The sequence below is a fragment of the Protopterus annectens genome, chromosome 6.part0, assembly GCF_019279795.1.
Source record: "Protopterus annectens isolate FY-2018-M chromosome 6.part0, PAN1.0, whole genome shotgun sequence".
Taxonomy (NCBI): Eukaryota; Metazoa; Chordata; order Ceratodontiformes; family Protopteridae; genus Protopterus; species Protopterus annectens.
In genome coordinates, this window is record NC_056737.1 from 623,529,925 (window position 1) to 623,551,182 (window position 21,258).

The 21,258-nt window shown below is 40.4% G+C and overlaps 1 protein-coding gene across 3 annotated transcripts in view; it reads right to left on the minus strand.

The window, feature by feature from the left end:
- MAP4K5 (mitogen-activated protein kinase kinase kinase kinase 5) overlaps positions 1-21,258 on the minus strand; it is a 2,873,315-nt gene that overhangs the window by 374,870 nt on the left and 2,477,187 nt on the right. For all 3 annotated transcript variants that reach the window (XM_044074300.1, XM_044074299.1, XM_044074298.1), the window contains one exon: positions 527-595. In XM_044074300.1, coding sequence (XP_043930235.1) covers positions 527-595 — 69 coding nt within the window. The remainder of the gene's footprint in view (positions 1-526; positions 596-21,258) is intronic.

The following is a 21,258-nucleotide window of genomic DNA, read 5'->3' on the forward strand; positions in this document are numbered from 1 at the left end:
TTACTCCTGTAATACAGCTTGGAACTCACAGCAGCCCATTACTTCTGTAAGACAACTTGGAACTCACAGCAGCCCATTACTCCTGTAATACAACTTGGAACTCACAGTCGGCCATTACTCCTGTAATACAACTTGGAACTCACAGCAGCACATTACTCCTGTAATACAGTCAACTGCCGTGGTGACAGCTGCAGATTAACATGTACATTTGATGAAGTCCAACCAGAGGACTTGGAAATAAAAATAAGTACAAACTTACTGAGAAGCAAAGCACGCAGAGAGAGACAGCAGGATATCTACCCACATCTACTCTTATTATAGGACAGTCTATGCCTCCCTTATACTTACTACTGAACTGTAGACTGGAAAATCTAAAAAAGCAAAACATAGTTTTTAATTTCAATAACAAGAAATGTGACCAAATTTCTGAATAATGTATCGCCATATGTTTCATACAAACAGTTAAATTAATTTTCTGTTTCTGGAAAGTGTATTTACACATATGCATGTTTTAAACAATACTTACGGTCCATACAGACAAGGACTGTGTCCCTCTCCAATTGTGTTACGTGGATAGCATCAAGTTGCTGACTGCCTGAAAAACACGTAAAGCAATAATGGTTGGTAACGTGAATATTCATTTTGAATACAACATGATCTGCAATATTTACCTGGCTAGCTTGTTTTTTTTTTTATGCCCTGTATCTTTATAACTTATACCTTTAAAGCAGATAACAGAGTTGACCTACATCTAAAAAATTTTCTCTGGAACTATCTCCTATGCATGTTTACTATGCTGGACAGCTTGATGAAAAACAGGTATATCATGTGCAAACTACAAACATATCTTCAATAACTTATTTATTTATTTACATTTGTTGACCGGGAGTGTCCGACTGGACGTAGGTCCATTTTCAGCGGAGGCCCGGGGAGAAAAGCTCCACAGTTAAAATAAACAGACAGTAGTTACATTGGATTACATAGCGATTAAAAATTTGATTAACATAGCAATTAATTACAAAACATATTTACAGATGAAGAATATAGCACATCATCAGTAGACAACTAGAATCTTTATCTGCAAAGTACATAACAGACACTGACAAATGTTACAATAAGAAGTTCCTGCTGTATAATAAGTACTAGGCTTAAGAGCATCTGAGCTTGTTATAATCAAGGTAGTTAGTGGGGTGGAAAGAAAGGTAGAGGTTGAATGGGGTGGGTGATATTAGAGTGGGAGTTGCAAGGGCATAGTCAGCATGTTTTTAGGTGTGCTTTTAGTAAAGTTTTGAAGTGGGTGCATGATGGTACGGAGGTAATTGTGGGTGGGAGGGAATTCCATAATTTGGCTATGGTGCAAGAGAATAGTGCTTCACCAGCAGAGTTATTGGCTTTAGTGATTTTTTTTTTGTTGGATCTTAGTGGTCTGGTGGTGCGATAGGGTTGGAGTAGATTCTGGAGGGATGGGACATTTAGTGGATGGTTTACTAGTCTGTGGGCAAATGAGAGTTGATACCACTGAAGGAGGTGAGGGAGTTCAAGCCAGCCCAGTTCAGCAAGTGAGAGACAGTGGTGACTACGGTAGGATGCCCCTGTGGCGAATTTGGCGATTTTGTTGTAACAGGTCTCTAGCTTGTTTAGATTGCATTGCCTTAGGTTGGTATATATTGGAGAGGCATAAAGTAGGGTGGAGATAAGGTGGGAATTTGCTACTGAAATCTCTGCTGCTTTAGTGAGAAGTTGCTTATTTCTGCATAACGCTCCTAGTTTTTTGTGGACTTTTTTATGGTCATGGATATGTGAATGTCATATTTTAGTTTATTGTCTATTTCCACTCCTAGTAATTTGGTGTGTTCAGTTGGGTATATAGTGGTGTTGTCTTTTGCTGTGATGTTAAAATGAGAGTTGTTTTGGGTATGTTTGGTGGGTTGGAAGATGAGTAGTTTAGTTTTGTTTAGGTTGAGTATTAATTGGGCTTCGGATAACCAAGTTTCAACAGAAGAAAAAGCTTCTTGTGTGACTTTTTGCAGTTTGGGTAGGGACTGGGCTGAGCAGATGATGGTTGAGTCATCTGCATATTGTATGAGTGTGCCATGTTTGGTGGCAAAGGCTAGATTATTGGTGAAAACAGAGAAGAGTAGGGGTCCAAGGATGGATCCTTGGGGAACCCCTATGGAGACAGGTAGTTGGGGAGATATGTCATTCTGCCATACAACAGATTGTTGGCGGTCAGACAGGTAACTCTGAAACCAGTTGGTGACTGATTGAGAGAAGGGATAGGTTATTGAGGACAGACATGAGTTGTTTGTGTGGGGCCATGTCAAATGCATTAGATAGGTCTAGGAAAGTGGCAGAGGAGAGATAGCCATTGTTTTTATGCTGAAGGATAGTGTTAGTAAAGGAGAGTAAGGCAGTGGTGGTGCTATGGTTTGGTCAGAAACCATGCTGAGTATTGGAAAGGAGGTTGTTGGTAAGGAGGTAGTCTGAGGCCTGAGAGTGTATGCATCTCTCTAGTATTTTGGAGAGTGGAGAAAGAATAACTACAGGGCGGTAAATGGTTAGTTCTGTGGAGCGGAATTATATGTGATACTTTCCACAGTGTGGGAACGTAACTTTCTGACAGAGATTGGTTAATCAAGATGGATACTGGGTAGGCCAGAGCATCAGCTGCGATTTGTAGGTATTCACTTGGGAGGTTGTCTGCTGCTAATTTGGTGGGCTTAAGTTTAGTTAAGAGTTTTTTTTATGTTGGAGGTAGGTACAGGAGAAAGAGAAGGCAGTGGGGAGATTACTAGTTGAAGGTGTGGGTTGGAGGGGAGGGGGGGTTGTTTTTAGATAGTGATAGTATGGTTTGTGTGAAGTGTGTGTTGAATGACGTAGCAATATTTTCGGAGGAGTGAGGGATGTTAGGAGGAGGGGTACTGACTTTACCTGGGTGGAGGATGGAGTTATGGAGGACCAGAATTGTTTGGGGCTGTGTTGGGAGGAACTAAGGGAAGACTGGTAGTATTGGAATTTGTCCTGTTTTATTAGCTTTTTGACTCTATTGCGTAGTTATAGGAATTTCTGCCTAGTTGAGGGGGTTTTGGTTTTGCGCCAGTGCTTCCAGGCTTTAACCCTGTTTTTCATTTCTGACTTAGTGGTTTTCTGTAGCCATGGGGAGGGCTGTGCTTTGGTTCTGGAAAGTCGTATGGGGACATGGTAATTAAGGATGCTCAGGAAGGTAATATTAAAAAATTCAACTGTGTCATCAAGACTGAGGTACTTTAGAAGATGCCAGTTACATTCTTTGAGGGATGAGATGAATGAGAGTGGGTTAAAGTTTAGTTTTTTACATATTTGACGGTAGATGACAGGTTTAGCTTGGTACAGGTATTTTTTGAGTAGGAACGTTGGGGAGTGATCACTGAGGCTATCTGATAAGCAGCCTGTTATATATGACTGGCGGCTCTTACTGACTAGTATCCATTCCAGGGTAATTGTAGTAGAATCAGGAGAAATAAAAGTGTTATCAGTGGCAGTGATAGAGATAGCTGATAGTTTAGTCACGATGTTAAACCAATCTACTGAATTTTTGAATTTTACTTATTCCTATAATACTACATCAATATCATATTTAGATATACAACTGATAAAAAATTTTCAACGAAAACAATACGAGGCTTGGGTGTATCGAAAGCCCACATATTCGAATAAATTTTTGCATTTTTCAAGTGCTCATCCATTATATCAAAAACGTTTGGTGCTGAAAGGCCAATTAGTGCGAGCAGCAAGAATGATAACAACGGATGAAAAATTTCTAGAGGAATGCTCAATGTTAAAACAAATGTTTTTAAACAGAACATATCCAATAGAGCTTGTAGAAGAGATCTAATTTTTGAAGTAACATCAAAAAGAATGAGTGGGTTATATACACCTATTTTGGCAGACAAAGTTGTGGTAAGAAACACACAAGATCATGACAAACGTTTGTCAGTTGTGGAAAATAAGAACTTTGATTTGGCATGTATATTTAATTTTTCCTCTAATTATAAGCTTATAAAGGATATAATAATTAAAAACTGGTCTTTATTAAAAGATGATGTTAGTTTAGCTTCCTCATTCAATTTTATACCAAAAATAGTTTGGAGGAAAGCCAATAGCTTCAAACAAATATTTCAGAGGCAGAGAAATCCGTTGGTTAGAAATCCAGGCATGATGCAATGTGGATACTGCTCGTATTGTTATTTAATGGATGTAGGAAACAACATTGAAGTTAATGGATATAAAATCAGCCTTAAAGGGAAGTTCAATTGTAATACTAAAGGAGTGGTTTACATAGCTAAATGCCAAGCATGTCCATCGTTTTACGTGGGAAAAACAGATAGTACATTAAAAGATACAGTTTCAGAACACATGAGGAGCATAAGTCAGCATAAAGAGGAGAATGCCCTAGCTAGACATGTCGTATTAAATCCTGAACATAGGTTCAGATTCAAAGTTATTCAACAAGTAAATCAGGATATAAGAGGAGGACCAATGAGTTTATTATTGGAAAAAATGGAATTGTTATGGCAAATAAGACTGAAGGCTTATATGTATCCGGGTCTTAATGACAAATGTTCGATAATGTGTTTACTTAAATTAAAGAGTTTAGAGAGATGAAATTATATTATGATTTTGAATTTTACACTGAACGTAATCGCCTCATGCTTTCATATTTACATATATACACACACTTTTCAAGTTTATATAGCTTACATATATGTATAAGTTCACATAAAAAGGGTTTAGTAATTTTTATATATTTATTGGCATTTTTAATGTATTTATTATTTATGGATTAACATTAATAGTGGTATTTATTATTGAACATAATAATAAAAATACACCAATAATTTTGGTTAATTTTGATATATCGATCGTGGAATGATAATGAATTAATGCAATAATTTTATATTCATATACATTTTATTTAATTTGATAGAATGGTTAATATATTGACATATACATTAAAATTATACACAAATACAGTTGTACAAATTGAAGCTGCTATCATGACAAATGCATGGCATTTCCGATTTATTTAATAGTTATATATAATATAAAACAAACATTTTAATTTTAGTTATAATATATGGTTTTCAATGGATTCGTAACTTTTTATATTTATAATTGCTTCTAATGATGATTTTTTAAAGTCAAAGTTGATAGGTGCCAGAATAAATTTATATAAGTAATATAGCTTTAAATGTTTAGAAACTGTATCGTGGATTTTGGCGCCAATAGGTTTGAAAGTTTATAAAAGGTCTGAACATAATGGAACGCTGAATTTCTGAAGAAGTCCTGCCATTTAGCAGGACGAAAAACGTGTTGATTTTGTGCATTTTAGTAAATAAAAGCGGAGTTGGTTTTCATACTGGTGTCAGCCTGGCGTTTTTCACCAGTTTGTTTTTCGTTTTGCAATCTGTTAGTAGTTGAATTTCCTTTCTCCCATCCAATCATCAAGGTTCCTTTTGAAGAGGGCCAAAGAGGCGCTCTGCTTGACATGTATGGGCAGTCTATTCCAGAGTCTGGGGAGTCTCTGGGTCAGGAACCTATCCCTCTCCAGCATGTTTTTATTGTGATGACAAGGTTTAGATCCCTGGAGCATGTGGCTCTGATTTAATTTCAAAATGGAGCCAAATTTGATAAAGGGGAAAAGAGATTACGGATTTACTTTTATTTCCCCATTCTTTTGGGGTTTGAATTTTAATTCAGACAGAAGGAATATTTTATATAAATTCTGAAAGCTAAAGCGGGAGTAGGATTATAGCATCCTAAGGTATTTTTGCTGTCATTGCTTTATTTATGTGTTTTTTGTTTACTTTGAAAACATTTTAGGAATTTTTTTGTAATAGTAAATGCAGACAATTTTATAAAAAATATTTAGTAAGAGAAAGTAAAAAGGTTTAACTGGGGAAGAAATAAAAGACTATGCCTGCACAGATTATTTTCATGGAATGTGAAGTTGGATGATCTAGGAAGAAGCAGAACAAAAGTACAATTGCCTAAGTTCCATTTACCTGTGATAGCAGATGTTAGAACACAGACTGCCAGGGGGACGTTAGCAGGGCACTACTACCCATATGTCAGTAAGGCAATGTGTTTTTTGAACATCTGATATAATGACATCATGGGAAACATATTTTGGGAAAATGGGTATGCTGACAAAAGTGAAGAGAAATGTCAGGAAATAAAGAGAAGGGAGCTATATAAAGGAGTGCAAGAATGGTAAGATTCTTTTGAGAAGAATTTACTTAGGGAAGTTACCTGTTAAAAATATTATGAAATACAAGATGAGAAGGAAATCTATATTTTCTAGAAGGGATTTTTTTTTTTTTGTAATTCAGTAGAAGAATTTCTGGGAAAAGGTAAACAAAATTTATAAATGTGATGTGGTCAAAAATCAATACTAAAATAATTATGTCTGGGAAATGCAATAAACTATGGAATGAGGAAAATGAAAGAGTAGGCTGAATTACTTTTTCGGCATTATGGTTTACTAAGTTGGGAAGATGCCAGGAAGTTTTATACAGTAGGAGTAGAATTTAGAGAAAGTTTTTGAGAAAATGAAGATTAGGATTGTGGCAAAAAGGAAGTGGGGCCTGAAGACATGTGTTAAAATGGATTTCTGCTGCTCCCATTTTATTTATTTAAAATGGCATAACACACCGCTTGTTTTATCATACTTTGTATTGGTTTATATTTTGTTTAAATAAAGAACCCCCACCCTTAACTGCCATGGGATCTTTTACATCCACCTGAGCTGCACTGACTTAGGCAGATGGGGTCTTGGTTTAACATCTCATCTAAAGGCAAACTCGCAAATGCAGACCCTGCCCCCACCTACTTCACACTAACATATAAGTAATGGAAAATGAATTCACTTACCTGGTATGGGAATAGAACCCACAGTCTTCTGATCTTCCAGCAACAAAGGCATGCATGTTACTGTTCAGCCACTGACTTTCAACTACAACATTACAGTTGGGAATATGGGTTCACTGAGACATTGCAAATCACCTTCATGTTGAGAAATAACATCTGAAGAACATGTAGAAGAAATGCATTTCAAGCATCACCTTAAACAACTTGTTACTTGCTCCCATGGAAATTATGAGAACAAGGGCTCACTGCAGAAAGGGGGTACAGTGGGAAGGATAGTGACTGAGAACAGTTAAAAAGCAAAGCAGGGATACAAGAGTAGATGGAATATAGTGGATGTGGGAGGGGGGGTTAACTAGGGTGAAAACAAGGGAAAATGACTGGAAGGAGACCATGTGAGGCTAACGGTTTGGTGATTAGTCAGAGGATGGATATTTATTTTCTCAGAAAAGATGAGTGTTGCATAGAGTCATGGGGGCAAGGGCACATTACACTCAAGAAACAATGGCACTCTACTACTTTTGAGAGATGCTGTTTAAATGATTTTCTGAATTGGGAGTGTGTGCCCAAATCTCTGATGGTTCTGGAATGGTTTATCAGAGCTTGGGGCCAAGTACTGACATGCTATGGTTGCTGCACTTTATGATGGTAAAGGTGGTAAGGACAGTGGATGTATGATTAGGCTGAGACCTCAGGTTGTAGCTTTTCTGCTTGATTGTGAACCTCCCTGTTCGGCAATAGAAGTTCTGAAAAATCTGAATAGTATGATGCCCAGCAGCAGATCTGTTGTTTCCTATATTGGGACACAGTTATTTTCTTTGAGTACAGATCAATGTTCTGTTCATGGTACCTACTATGATCAAATGTCATATTATTGGCAACTGTTTACAGAGAGATTTGTGACAATGGCAATTACTGGCAAAGCATATTTGAGGTGCCATGAGGATCCTTTTATTTATGGCTTGTCTACCGAATGAGGTAAGAAAGCATGAAATGTTCCAAATCAAAAAAAAAGAGCTTACTGTATTTTTGCCTTGATTTTATGAATGGAACTTTAGGAATGGGTCTGGCCAGAGTTCTAATTATTAGAAGGAGATCACTGCTTTTAAGGTATTCTGCTTGCAGTCAAGGATGGTGAAGTCAGAAGGTGAAAAAATGAAATTATGTACTTACCATAACATTCCATGTGTGTTGTCCATCTCCACCTTTATTCTCACTTGTGGGTCGGATCTGATCCATCAGATCTATCTTGGGCTTTTTCAAAAGCTCAAGGCCTGCAGCAAAGCTCATGGGCATTCTCCCTTACCCAAGATGCAGTTCCCTAAACCCTCAGATCTTGTTTGCCCATAAGAGAAAAACATTAGTGAAATTAAGGTCATAGGTAATAATATTAATAATGCAAGAAGAATAAGTGGTTTCTAAGGATATAGAGTCCAAAGGATATCCAATTAGTACTAGCCAATCTCCCAGGAGCGTAGGCAGGGGGTAGGTGGGTGGGTTGTGAGAATAAAGGCTGAGATGGACAACACACATGGAATGTTCTGGTAAGTACATAGCATCTTTATGTGATGTTGTCAATCTTGCCTTTATTCTCACTTGCGGACCGCATTTCAAGCTACATGATTCTTAGGTGGCTCATGAAAGAATATTCCTCAGGACCATAGAACCAAAAGATGCTCTACTCCTGGTGGCCACATCTACATTGTAATGAGTAATGAAGGCATGGGGTCTTGCCCATGTGGCTGCAGCACAGATACTGTCCAAAGATAGCCTTGCTTGGAAAGGTGAAGGTAGTAGCCATCAACCTGGTGGAATGAGCTTTGACAAGTGCAGGAAGAGTCTTGTTCTTAGAACTGTAAATAAAGACAATGCATTCAGAAAGTCATTTGGATAAGGTTACCTTGGATACTGGTAGGCCTTTATTAGTGTTGCAACAGGAAACAAACAGCTGATCTGATTTTATGAATTCTGTAGTTCTATGTAGGTAATAATGTAACTATGAACATCCAACAGATGTAATCAATATTCCCCTTTATTTTGAAAATTTGGGAAGAATACCAGTAACTCAACAGACTGACTGAGGTTACTTTCAGATACAACACTGGGCAGAAAGGAGGGGTTGCTGTGTAAAGAAACTCTCTACTTATGAAAAATCAAGTATGGTGGTTTGATAAATAAAGCTTGCAATTCTGAAAATCTCCTTGCTGAGGTGATAGCTACTAGAAAGAACATCTTCCAAGAAAGGTACTTTAAGTCACAGCTAGCAGAAGGTTCAAAGGAAGGATGGATAATATAGGACAACACAAAATTTAAAACCCAAGGTGGAGATGGGTCTTTGCATGGAGGCCTTAGAAGTTTAGTTCCTTTCAAGAAAGCTTTATAATGCCCGTTTTACATGATTCCGTAACCTTTTTCCTCCTATATGAAAGTTTGAAATCGCTGCCAGTTGAACTCTAATAGTAGTTGCATCAGCACCTCCATTGAAAAGTTTGGCCAAGAAGTCTATTATAAAATGTATGGGAGCAGTAAAGGGGTCAATCTGATTAGAATTAGCCCATAAAAGAAACTTCTTCCATTTTCCCCTTGTACAGTTTTTGTGTGGATGACTTCTGTCTTAGTAGACTTAGCAGAATGGGAAGATAAGGGAAGATAAGGTAGGGGACCTCGATTTTGTCAATAATGGTGATGGGAGCCAAGAAGATATGGCTCCAATGATGGAGAAAGGCTTTGAAGGCTGAAGTCAGTGGGAGCTGAAGAGGTCAGAGCAGAAGGCTCATGCTATTCCGAAAACCTCTCGGATCCGAAAGCTGCTAGCTGCTCCATAGAAGCTGTAGTAGCAGTCAGTTTAGGTACTTTCTGTCTCAGCACCGAGGATGATTTTGGAGTAGAGGAAGGTCGCTTTTGAGATTTCTCTGACTTATGTGATGATTTACTAGATTTAGAAGATTCAGGTGAAACAGCCTCAGAAAAAGTAGTTTTTAGTAAACCTTTTAATATCAGTTTATTTTTACACTCCATAAGAGCCCTTTGGTTGATGCCATAGCATATGGAGCATGATTCCTTTAAATGTAAAGGGCCCAAGCAATACACACACAGTGTGTGTTATCAATTAGAGGCATCTTTTTGCCACATACTTCACATTTTTTAAACCCCAAGGGTGTCCCATCCTGTTTTTCAAACATATTGAATTCAAATACAAGCAATTAACATTTTACCTTCAGAAAAAAAAAGAAGAAAGGAACACACACACACGCTGTCTAACTAAAATGGATGTTGGTTAGATTGAGAAAATCTAGAAAGTTTTTTTTGTTAAATTGTAGAAGTAGAGGGTTAAAGAATGCCCTTTAACTTAAAAGGACACTGGAAAGGGAAAGCTTAGAAGACGGAACATCCTCTAACTTAAAACGGACGTTGGAAAGGGGAAGCTTAGAAGAGGTAACAACACTCGCACATCCAAAAAAACGCCCTTAACAAAAATCGGACTAAAGAAGGTAATTACTAACTAAGAAATATAAGAGAAACTAAGTACAAAAGTCAATTAATTAAGTAGGAAATACAACAATATATTAAAAAAAAAAAAAAAAAAAAAAGCTGTCACATAGCCCAGAACTTCCTGGAAGGACCGCATATTTCACTGAGTGGCAAATAAGATCTGAGGGTTTAGAGAACTGCATCATTGGTAAGGGAGAATGCCCACAAGCTTTGCTGAAAGCCTCGAGCTTTTGACAAAGCCCAAGATTGATCCAAAGGATCAGCTCTGACCCACAACTGAGAATAAAGCCGAGACTAAAAACATGACGTTCAGTTTCTGAGGGCTTCCAAAAATCAATAAAAAATTATTTTTGTTTTATTAGGGTTTATTAACAGTAGTTTTCTTGAGTGAAGACAGTCAGTAAGGGATATAAGGTCTTGCTGAAGTTGTATTTTAATGCTCTGAGGGAACTGATATGACCTATAGAAGATCATGTCATCATCATCAGAAAATTATGCTGAGACTAGAGATGTCAGATGGAAGCCTGCTGATCTAAACGTTGAAGAGCAGTGGTAAATTAACAGAGCTCTGTAGAACTCTTTTGAAAAACTGAGTTTTGGTTGAGAAGGAAGTAGCTATGTTGAGATTGAAGGAGCAACTCTAGCTGTAAAAAGTTAAGGAACCACTAGGAAGTGTTATGGTTTATACCATTGTTTAGAAAATATTTATGAAATCATTATGTGGGGAAAAGGGATGGTCTACAGTGACATATGCCATACTTAGATCAATACAGCTGTTATGACATGCCATCTGTCCATGGATCCATGGACATTAGGATGTCACCTGTTAGTGTTCAGAGATGTCAACCACTGTGCTCTGGATAGAAAGCCATACTGGTTGGGAACACAAGTGCCTAGTCAGCAATATTGTTGGAAATTTCGTTGTATGCTGTTTTTTCAAGTACTTAGCCAAGTGCTAGGGATACTGCTACAGCCTTCTTCCAAGATATTGATACCCCCCACCCCCTTTAATAACACTGTTAAATAAAACCTTCCTGATCTCTGTGGCCTTCTTCTCTCCCAGCTTAAAACTTCCATAGGAATTCCAAACTTTCACAGGAATTTCTTCCTTCTGTTCCAGGAAGCTTCCAGGTTAACTGAACAGATGGCAGTTTTTATCCTATCCAGGCTGTTAATTGCTGAGCCTCATCTTCCTCTAACCTTGGCATAATTAAGTCTTCCATAAATACTTCCATTAGTATGGTTTCTTGGTTTTTATATTACTCTGCTTTATGCAGATTTTCAAAACATTTTTTGAAATATCACTAATCCCTCTAACAAGATCTCTGGTTATTTTTCTGTTGTAGGATCCCTATGTTTGGCAACCATTCATTCTGCTTTTTGATGCCTAAGTCATTGTACTAACAGTTTCTGTGCTTTGAAGTTATCAAAAATAGTTGCTTAGCAGCAACCTTTATAAATTTGTGTATGTTACAAATACTCCTTCATTTTCTCTTTAGCATTCTATTGTTGCTCTGTTTCTTGTATTCTGAGATTCCCTTATTCTGAAATACTTTAAACTTTGTCAACCACTCTAAATAATTCCTATTACTTTTTTGCAGCATTTCTTGCTGCCTTACTTCTACTATGATTTTAACTCCATTTTCATGCTGACCCTCTCACTAGCTATTCATTTTTAATACATTTTTAACTTCCCGAATAACTCTTGAATCATTTACATTACCCATTCCTTAAAGTCTTCTCTTTTTTACCAGATAAGTAAGAAAAAACAGAGCTTCATTTGTATTTCATTATCCTGCATCTAGTTTTTTTATTTGTGTATCATATGAAAGTTATTGGATATGTGGTTAAAGATTTTAATTAAACAGACATGCTCCTGTGAAATACAGTTCTATCCAATCTACCCCAGTTACTGTACCTTGGTGAATAATATGTAAATTCTTCCAGTATTCCTACTACTGAATTAATGTTTTCAAAAGCAAATAATTTCAAATATTTCTTCAAAATTCTACCCTCTTTTGTTCTCTTTTCCCTTCGAAGTTCCCCTGATATATCCTCATTACTGTGAATCAGGTTTGAGTCCTACCCATAAATGCTATTCCTTGTTGAAAGCCTATTAATTCTCTCAAAATTCTCTTAAGCTCCATAACAGCAGTTTTAGGTGCAAAAAGTACAGCTGTGTAAAATCTTACCATAACAGTAGATGCCCTTCTCTTAACTGCTGCAGTACTCTTTACAATAGGGATTCCTTGCTTGGGGCAGCCTGATGTCTGGCCAGTATACCAAAGCCTTTAGATTGTAACAGGTATGCTGTAGGTCAGACGTACGCTCCCCGTGCATGGCATAAGGCATAAAGGTGACGTCCAGATGTACCATCTTCAGAACTGAAAAAGCACCAGTAGAAACAACAATCTAAGGATACTAGTGGGTAACAAGTACATCCAGAAGAAATAAAGGATCAGGGGAGGAGGGAGGAAGTGAATACTGGAACAGTGAAGTGAAGGATATCTACTGTTATGGTACGATTTTGCACAACTGTACAATGTCATCCTTCCATATCACTGTCACAGTATTCTTTACAATAGGGAGAGTACAATGGCTCAGGAAGAAGACTGGAGGAGGAAAGGCCAGCAGAGACCTCAAGAAAGCCCTGAAGAATGGCCCTGGCAAAACCAGCTCTAGCTCTAAAAATCACATCCAACTTCAATGTACTTGGTAAAAGTATGCACAGAAGTCCAGGCAGCTGCCTCAAGAATAGAATTAGTATCCACACCTTTGGAAAAAAAAAAACATCAGAAGAAGCTACAGCCCTAGCAGAATGAGCCTTCACAGAAGAAGCAAGACCTTTCCCATCAAAGAAATAACAAAGAAATGGCTTTAGATACCCAAAAATAAATGGTTTGCTTGGAAACAGCCAACCATAAGGAGACAGGATCAGAGAAAACAAAAAGGTGTTTAGATTTATGAATGGCTTTAGTTTTATCTAAATAATATCTGAGTTGTCTAAGCAAATCCAAGGTGTGAAGAACCTTCTCACTAGCAGATTGTGGGGAAGGGAAAAAAGTGGACAAATGAATAGACTGATTAAGAGACAACTCATTCACCACCTTGGGCATAAAATGAGGATTAGTCCGAAGAAACACCATGTCCTTATGAAAAAAAAACAAAAAAACAGGAACAGCCATAAGGGCCTGCAGCTCAGTCACCCACCTGGCAGAGCTAAGGGCCAAAAGAAGAACAGTCTTCCAAGAAAAATGCTGTAAGGAAGCTGAAGCTGCAGGCTCAAAAGGACACTGCATCAATTTTTCTAAAACAAAATTAAGGTCTCAGGTGGAGGAACAGGCTTCCTGGGAGGACTAATGTGAAGGGACACTTTTAAGAAACTGTTTCGCCTCAAATCTAGAGGCCAAAGGGGAAGTCAAAGGCAGACAAGCAGAAACAGCTGACAGGTTTGCTTTAACATAAGAATATGCCAACTCAGCACTGACGCACAACCTTCAACGAAGGTACGCCCATTTACACTTGCCTCCACCCAGAAGACACTCTAGCTGAGAACTGAACAGGACAATGTCTTACTGTGAGGTGACAACGCTACCGCAGCACCACCACCGCAGTCCAACTCAGTATTCAGCAATTCACACAAATAAGACAGGAACAAGGCAACATCCACAGTAAGTGGATCCAGGTTACGAAAAAGACACCAGACAGAAAATCGCTTCAGAAAATCGCTTCCATTTGGACAAATACGATTTTGTAGTAGTAGGTTTCCTGGCTTCCTGCAGGACCCAAAGTACATCCTCAGAAAAAAGGTGTCTGAAGGGAATCAAAATGCTATCACCCACAATGTCAGCTGAAGAGTGAACAGGTGGGGATGCCTTTTGTGAGTAGGTCTACCCTGTGAGGTAACTTGGGATGACTGCCCTTGGCTAAATGCAAAAGAGGAAACCAATGCTGTATGGGCCAAAAGGGACTCACCAGCAAGATTTTTCAGGGTATCCTGCTCTATCTTGAACAAGACCTTCAGAATGAGAGGAAGGGAAGGCATAAAGAAACATCTCCATCCATTCTAAGTAGGCCACAGGACATGGGGCTCTGGGGCAAAACAAAGGAGAGTTGCCTGTTCAGAGGGGATGCAAAGAGATCCACTTGAGCAGTACCCCATTGGCGGACAATGTCCAGAAACACATCCCTGTGAAGCATCCACTTGTGGGATTGTGTTGTGGACCTGCTCAAAGAATTTGCCACTATGTTCCGATTTGAGAAAATATAAACTGCCTGAAGGGTCACCTGATAATGAGCCACAAGATCGCAAACTTGAAGAGCTAGTCTGCACAGGAGAAAAGACCTTGTGCCCCCTTGTTTGTTAATATACCACATCACTGTGGTATTGTCTGTGAGAATTTTGAGGGGTCCTGGAAGGAAAAGAGAATGAAAACCCTGAACAGCCAGAAGAAGGGCTCTCATCTCTTTGATGGTGATGTGGTCTTTCTTGTGTTGAAGAGACTAAAGGCCTGCACTTTCAGAGGACCGAAGGAGGCCCCCCCCACCATCCTACATTTGAGGCATCTGTAAAGAGTTCCTGAGAGTGGACTGCTGGTTGAAAAGGAAGCCCTGGGTTGAGGGACAACTGATGAATCCACCACTGAGGTTCCAGCTTGACACATGGATGAAGAGGGACTAGGAAATCTAAAGGATGAGAATATTGAAGCCAGAGTGACTTTAGAAACCACAGGAGTTTTCTCATGAAGCTTGGCCAGAGGAGGCATAGGAATGGTAGAAGCCATTTAACCCAGAGCCCTGAGAAAGTCCCTGGCTCTAATGAGGAAGAAGGGATTGAAAGAAAGCAATCAGAGTTAAACCCATGGGAGGACATAGCGATGCCAGCACTGGAACAGTCTGGCGCCTGCACCCTAGAAAAACCTGATCCTGGGAAGGAGTCAGGAATAATTTGTGGAAATTTACAGTAAACCCCAGATTTTGCAGGAGACAAATAGCAAAGTGTAGATGCTGAAGTAAAATCTCTGGAGATAAAGCCTAAATGAGAAGGTCATCCAGGTAATGAAAGATCTCTATTCCTCTAAATCTGCAGAAAGCAATCACAGGAATGAGGCATTTGGTAAAGATCTTTGGGGCAGTAGAGACACCAAAGGGCAAAGCAAAATGCCAAGAAGGAATACAGAAACATAAAAACCTCTGAAAAGGGATGAATAGGGATATATAGGTAAGCATCTGTGAGATTCAGGGAAACAAAAGCCTGAGCAAGTAGAAAAGGAAACAAGGTTTGAAGGGGTAGCATCTGAAAGGAAGGAACTGTCAAAAAAGGTACTTATCTGAGAGAGATCTAGAATGGGTCTCCAGACGCCTTCTTTGCTGATGACCAAACACATTCTGGAGTAAAACTTCTTCCCCTTCTGAGGAGTCTGAACTTCTTGAATAGGGCCCTGAGCTAACAGACCCTGAAGTACCTCTGGAAAAAACAGCAGTTGTTCCTGAGGAGGCTAAAGAATGTCCAAAAAGGAGGGGAAGAGATTTCCAAACCATGTAACACCCCTGGAGAATTATGGAAAGAACCCAGAAATCTTGTGTGATCTTTAAGCAAACAGTAAGGGAAAGGGAAAGATGAAGAAAGAGAGGAATGTGAAAGAGAAGATCAGGGCAAGGACAGACAGACAGAACCTGGTTTGTCTGGAAAAGGAGGTTTCTGAGCTGAAGGGGTTTGTGTAGCCTTCGCAGGAGGAGTCTTTCTACCACACATTTTGCCTTTGGGGAGGGCAAGACTGTCTACAAACAAAAGCAGGCTCATTAGGGCAGTTCCTTTGAAATTTGGGAACAGGTGAAACAGAAAAACATTTAAGATCCTGCAAAGCTTTACCCTTTTCCTGCAGTAACTTAAAAAATTCAGCAGCAGCACCAAACAAATGTTTATTATCCAGAGAAGCATCCATCAACTTAGCCTTGATATCATCAGGCAAAGGTCGTAGCTGAAGCCAGGAATACCTCATCAGTACAGAATGAAAGGCAGCAGCCCTAGACAAGGCATCAGCTACATCATAGTTGTATTTGATGGAATGATGAGCAACCAGAGAATACATCCCTAATAAAGAAAGAGCCAAAGTCTTCCCCTCAGATTCAGGAAGATCTGAAATACCCTGAAAGGCTTGAGAGAGAACAGCCAAAATATATCTGGTCATATGGGTCTGCCAGTTCAAAGCTCTAAAGGCCAGGGTAGCAGAAGTATACACTTTCTTACCCAACCTCTCCATAGTTCTGCTGTCCTTGAGGGAAGCAACTATGTAAAAGGGAACAATTTAGAAGCCTGGTCAGAGGCAACCAACACCATATAATGGTCAGCAGAGGGGCACTTACAAAGAAACTTGCAATCATCAGGCACCTTATAAAACCTATCAGTTTTTTGGGAGCAGGGGGCTGGGAATCAGGAGACAGAGAAGCAGTGGAAAAGGCATCCAGCAAAACAGCAAGAAAGAATAGTTGTGTAAAATCTTATAACCATAGATGTCCTTCTCTTCCATGTTGCAGTATTCTTAGTGTGGGATTCCCCACCTCAGGTGACCCGAACATCGGCTCCTATACAAAAGCTTAAGCCTAGTTGTTGTAGGTGAGTGGGACGTCACACACAGGGCCATAAACCAGGGACATTAAATGTGATGCCTGCACGCACAGACCTCAGAACTTGAATTCCCAGGCAGACAGTCCAATAGAGACTATCAAGTGATGTCAACAAGAGGTGCAAAGTGCCATATGCTGGCTAGTCTGACCATAGTCTAGGGGAGTGCCTCAGGGTTCCCTTTAGACAGGTCAATAGTAAAAAAGGGGGATAGGTAGGTGGGAAGGAATACTGCACCATGGAAGAGAGGACATCTATGATTATGGTAAGATTTTACACAATTATTCTATGTCCTTCTATTCCTATGTTGCAGTATTCTTAGTATGAGACAGTACCCACAGCTTAGTTAGAGAGAAGGGTGAAGGTAGAGGTAGCTAATTTCACAAAGCCCTGCAGGACTGCTCTAGCAAAGCCTGCCTGGGCTCTGGAGACATGGTACAATTTATAGTGTCTGGTGAAAGTGTGTATGGTGGACCAGGTGGCTGCTTCTGGGATGGAGGTTGTGTCTAGGCCTTTGAGGAAGGCTTTGGAGGAGGCCCTGGTAGAATGAGCTCTTACTCCCTGGGGTAGGTTCTTGCCATGGTGGGAGTAGCAGAAGCAAACAGTTTTTTCTAATCCAGCAGGAAATGGTTTGTTTGGGGACTGCCTTGCCCAGGGCCCTGGGGTGGAAGGATACAAAGAGTTGGTTTGATTTTCGGATGGACTTTGTCTAAATAAAACCTTAGTTGTCTGTGCACATCCAGGGAATGGAGTATCTTCTCACTGTTATTGGCTGGAGAGGGGAAGAAATTGGGCAGGTGAATGGATTGGTTTAGAGACAGTTCGTTGATCACCTTAGGCATGAAGGAAGGGTTAGTACATAAGGTCACCTTATCCTTGTGGAAGGTAGTGTAGGGAGAGCAGGCCATTAGAACTTGTAACTCTGACACCCTTTTAGATGAGGTAAGGGCTACCAGCAGTACAGTCTTCTATGTGCACATCTGGAGCACAGCAGCACTAGCTGGGGTTCGAATGGAGGTAGTGTGAGTTTTTCCAGGATGAAGTTTAGGTCCCAAGGCAGTGAGATGGGTTTTCTTGGTGGTCTGATATGTAAGACCACCTCTTTTAGGAATAATTTAACATCTAGTCTGGCTAGTAAAGGGGGTTCTAATGGTAGAGGCGCAGGATGGACTTTCACTGAAGTGTACGAAAGACCAGCCTTAATGAGTTCACACACATAAGTAAGGACTAGGGGGGATCTGCCTGACAGGGATCCCTGTCCTTATGGAGACACCAGTTGGAGAATCTTTCCCATTTTGATAAGTAGGATCTCCTTGTAGTAGGTTTCCTGGCCTCCCTCATGACTAAAAGCACGTCCTCTGAGTAGTGGCATCTGAAAGGAATTAAAAGTTTATCATCCAGAGTGTTAGACCCAACATCTGTTGGTGAAGGTGAATTAGAGTTCCCTTCTGTTGTGTGAGTAGGTCTACCTTGTAGGGTAACTTGTGGTGATTGCCCTTGGCTAATGAGAGAAATTGGGGGAACCAGTGCTGCCTTGGCCAATACGGAGTCACCAGCAAGTTTTTTGGTTTGTCCCTCCTGATTTTCAGGAGGACTTTTTGAATGAGAGGGAAGGGTGGAAATGCATAGAGAAACCACCCCTTCCATGGAATGCTGAAGGCATCTACCCTCCAGGCAAGTGGAGAGTGATCCTTGGTGCAGAATTTCTTCAATTGTCTGTTCTGGGGGGAGGCAAACAAATCTGAGGTGTGCCCCACCGGTGGACAATGTCTAGAAAAATGTCCCTGTTCAGCATCCACTTATGTTGTAGAGAGGATGTTCTGCTGAGAATATCCACTTGTTTGTTGCCCTGGGAAGGGATGTATGTGACCTGCAGGGATAAGTTGTCTCTGGAGGCAAGGTCCCAAATTTGTAATGTTATCCAGCAGAGGAGGTAGGCCTTTATCCCTCCCTGTTTGCTGAAATACCACATGACTGTAGTGTTGTCTGTGAAGATTTGAAGGGGGCCTGGTTGCAGGATAGGAAGAAAGGCTTTCAGGACCAGAAGAACTATGATCATTTCCCTCACATTGATAAGTTTCTTTTGGAGGGTAGGATGCCAGCCTTTCATGGTAGCACCCCACCCTACGTCTGATGCATTTGTATGCATGTGCTGGGTTGGGGTGGGTGGTTGGAGTGGAAGGCCTGGGTTCAGTAGTATTTGTTGAATCCACCACCTTAGTTCTGTTTTGAGGCAGGGCAGGAGTGTAATTTGGCACTCTAGAGGATGATGGTGTTGTGACCACACATTTTTCAAGTACCAATGCAGTTTTTGCATGTGCATTCTGGCTAAAGGCAGCATAGGGATGGTGGCTGCCATTAGCCCCAGGATTTGCAAGAATTGTCTTGCAGATATCTGTTGAACCTTTACTAGGCTTTGGAAGTGGGTAGAGAGGGAAATAACTTTGTCCTGAGGGAGGAAAGCCTGCATCAGGTCTGTTCTGATCCTGTAGCCCAGAAAGATTTTGTCCTGCTGGGGGGTTAAAGATGATTTTTGGATGTTGAGGGTGAACCCCATGCTTTGGAGCAGAGAAGTGGTGAACCTCAGATGGTTTCATAGGGTGTCCTCTGTTTCTGCTAGACTGAGAATGTCGTCTAGGTAGGGATAGATTTGGACACTTTTGGTTCTGTAAAAGGCTATAGCTGGGGCTAGGCATTTTGTAAATACCCTGGGTGCAGTAGATAAACCAAAGGGCAAGGCTGTAAATTGAAAGTGAGAGCAGGGCCCAGTGAAACACAAGAAATTTCTGTGGGAAGGTTTTACAGGGATATGGAGGTATGGCTGATTTAGACTGAGTGTTGCCATTATGGCCTGGGCTGGCAATAGTGGGAGTAGAGTTTGCAGGGATAGCATTCTGAATGATGGAACTTTTAGGAATAGGTTTAGAAAGGACAGAGGTAGTGTTGGTCTCCAAGGCCCATCTTTTTTGCGGACCAGAAATAGTCTTGAGTAGAAGCCTTTTCCTTCCTGTCCTTGAGGGACAGGTTCTATAATTCCTAGGTTCAGAAGGTTCTGCAGTATCTGAGGAATGAGATACAATTGATTTTTTTGGGGAAAATGAATGCTCCTTGTAGTGGGCTTTTCCTTCCATGAAAAGAAATGTCCTTTATGTATTACTGTCAGCACCCAGCGGTCTGATGTGATGGATTTCCAAATGGAGAGGCAGTGGGAGAGGTGGGATGACAAGGGGAGGTGGGCAAGGGAGTCACACATTGTTGGTTCCACTTCTGTCATGAAAAGGCTGTCTTTGAGTAGGTTGTGAGACAACTGGTCTGGAGGTGGTCTGCCCCCTGATTCCTCTCCTATGCCTGGAAGAGGAAGAGGTAGCAGATGAGGGGTAATTTCTGTAATATTTATGGATGGGAGACTCTAGTAGGTGCTTGATGTCTTGAAGCTATTTACTTTTCTCCTGCAGGTTTTTGAAGATGTCAGCAGACTGTTTACCAAACAGGGGTAGTGGTCTAGTGGGGCGTCTAGGAGTTTTGACTTAAAATCTTCTGGTAGGGGTTGAAGGCATAGCCAAGAGTATCGGTGGAGTACTGATGCAGATGTGGCGGCCTGTGTTGAGGCCTCTGCTGCAATTTAACTGCATCTAATAGAATGTCTGGCTACGTGAGAAGCCAGGGACAGTTTTGATGCTATCTCAGTTTTGGTAGGGCACTCAGGGGTGGATGACAGGAGAGTAGAGACTTGTGATACTAGGTCAAAGGCATATTTTATAATATGGGTTTGATAGTTGATAACTCTGAAGGCTAGGGTGGAAGAGGTATAAACCTTCTTGCCTATTCTGTCTATGTTTTTACTATATTTGTCAGTAGGCAGAAGAGATGCTGATGGAATCATTCTTGCTTGCTTGTCAGGGGACACAGCAATCACAGCAGGGTCTTCCAGGGGTGGTTTTACCAATAATTTTTGTTCATCTGGAACTTTATAGCACCGGTCAGGTCTCTTAGGGGCAGGTGGTTGTGAGTCTGGGTTCTTTGATGCTGAGCTGAATGCATCAAGGTAGGCAGGAATGACTGGTGGGATGGCTAAAGGCGAGGGAGATTCCACTTGGAGCAACTCAAAGTATCTCTTTTGAGTTTCAGTCATTTGGGAATTGTCCCATTTAAAGTATTTTTTTCATTTTTGTGAAGGTCACCCCAAAGGTGATATCTTCTTGTGGAGAGTCCTCTTCTATGGATTCCTCATCTGG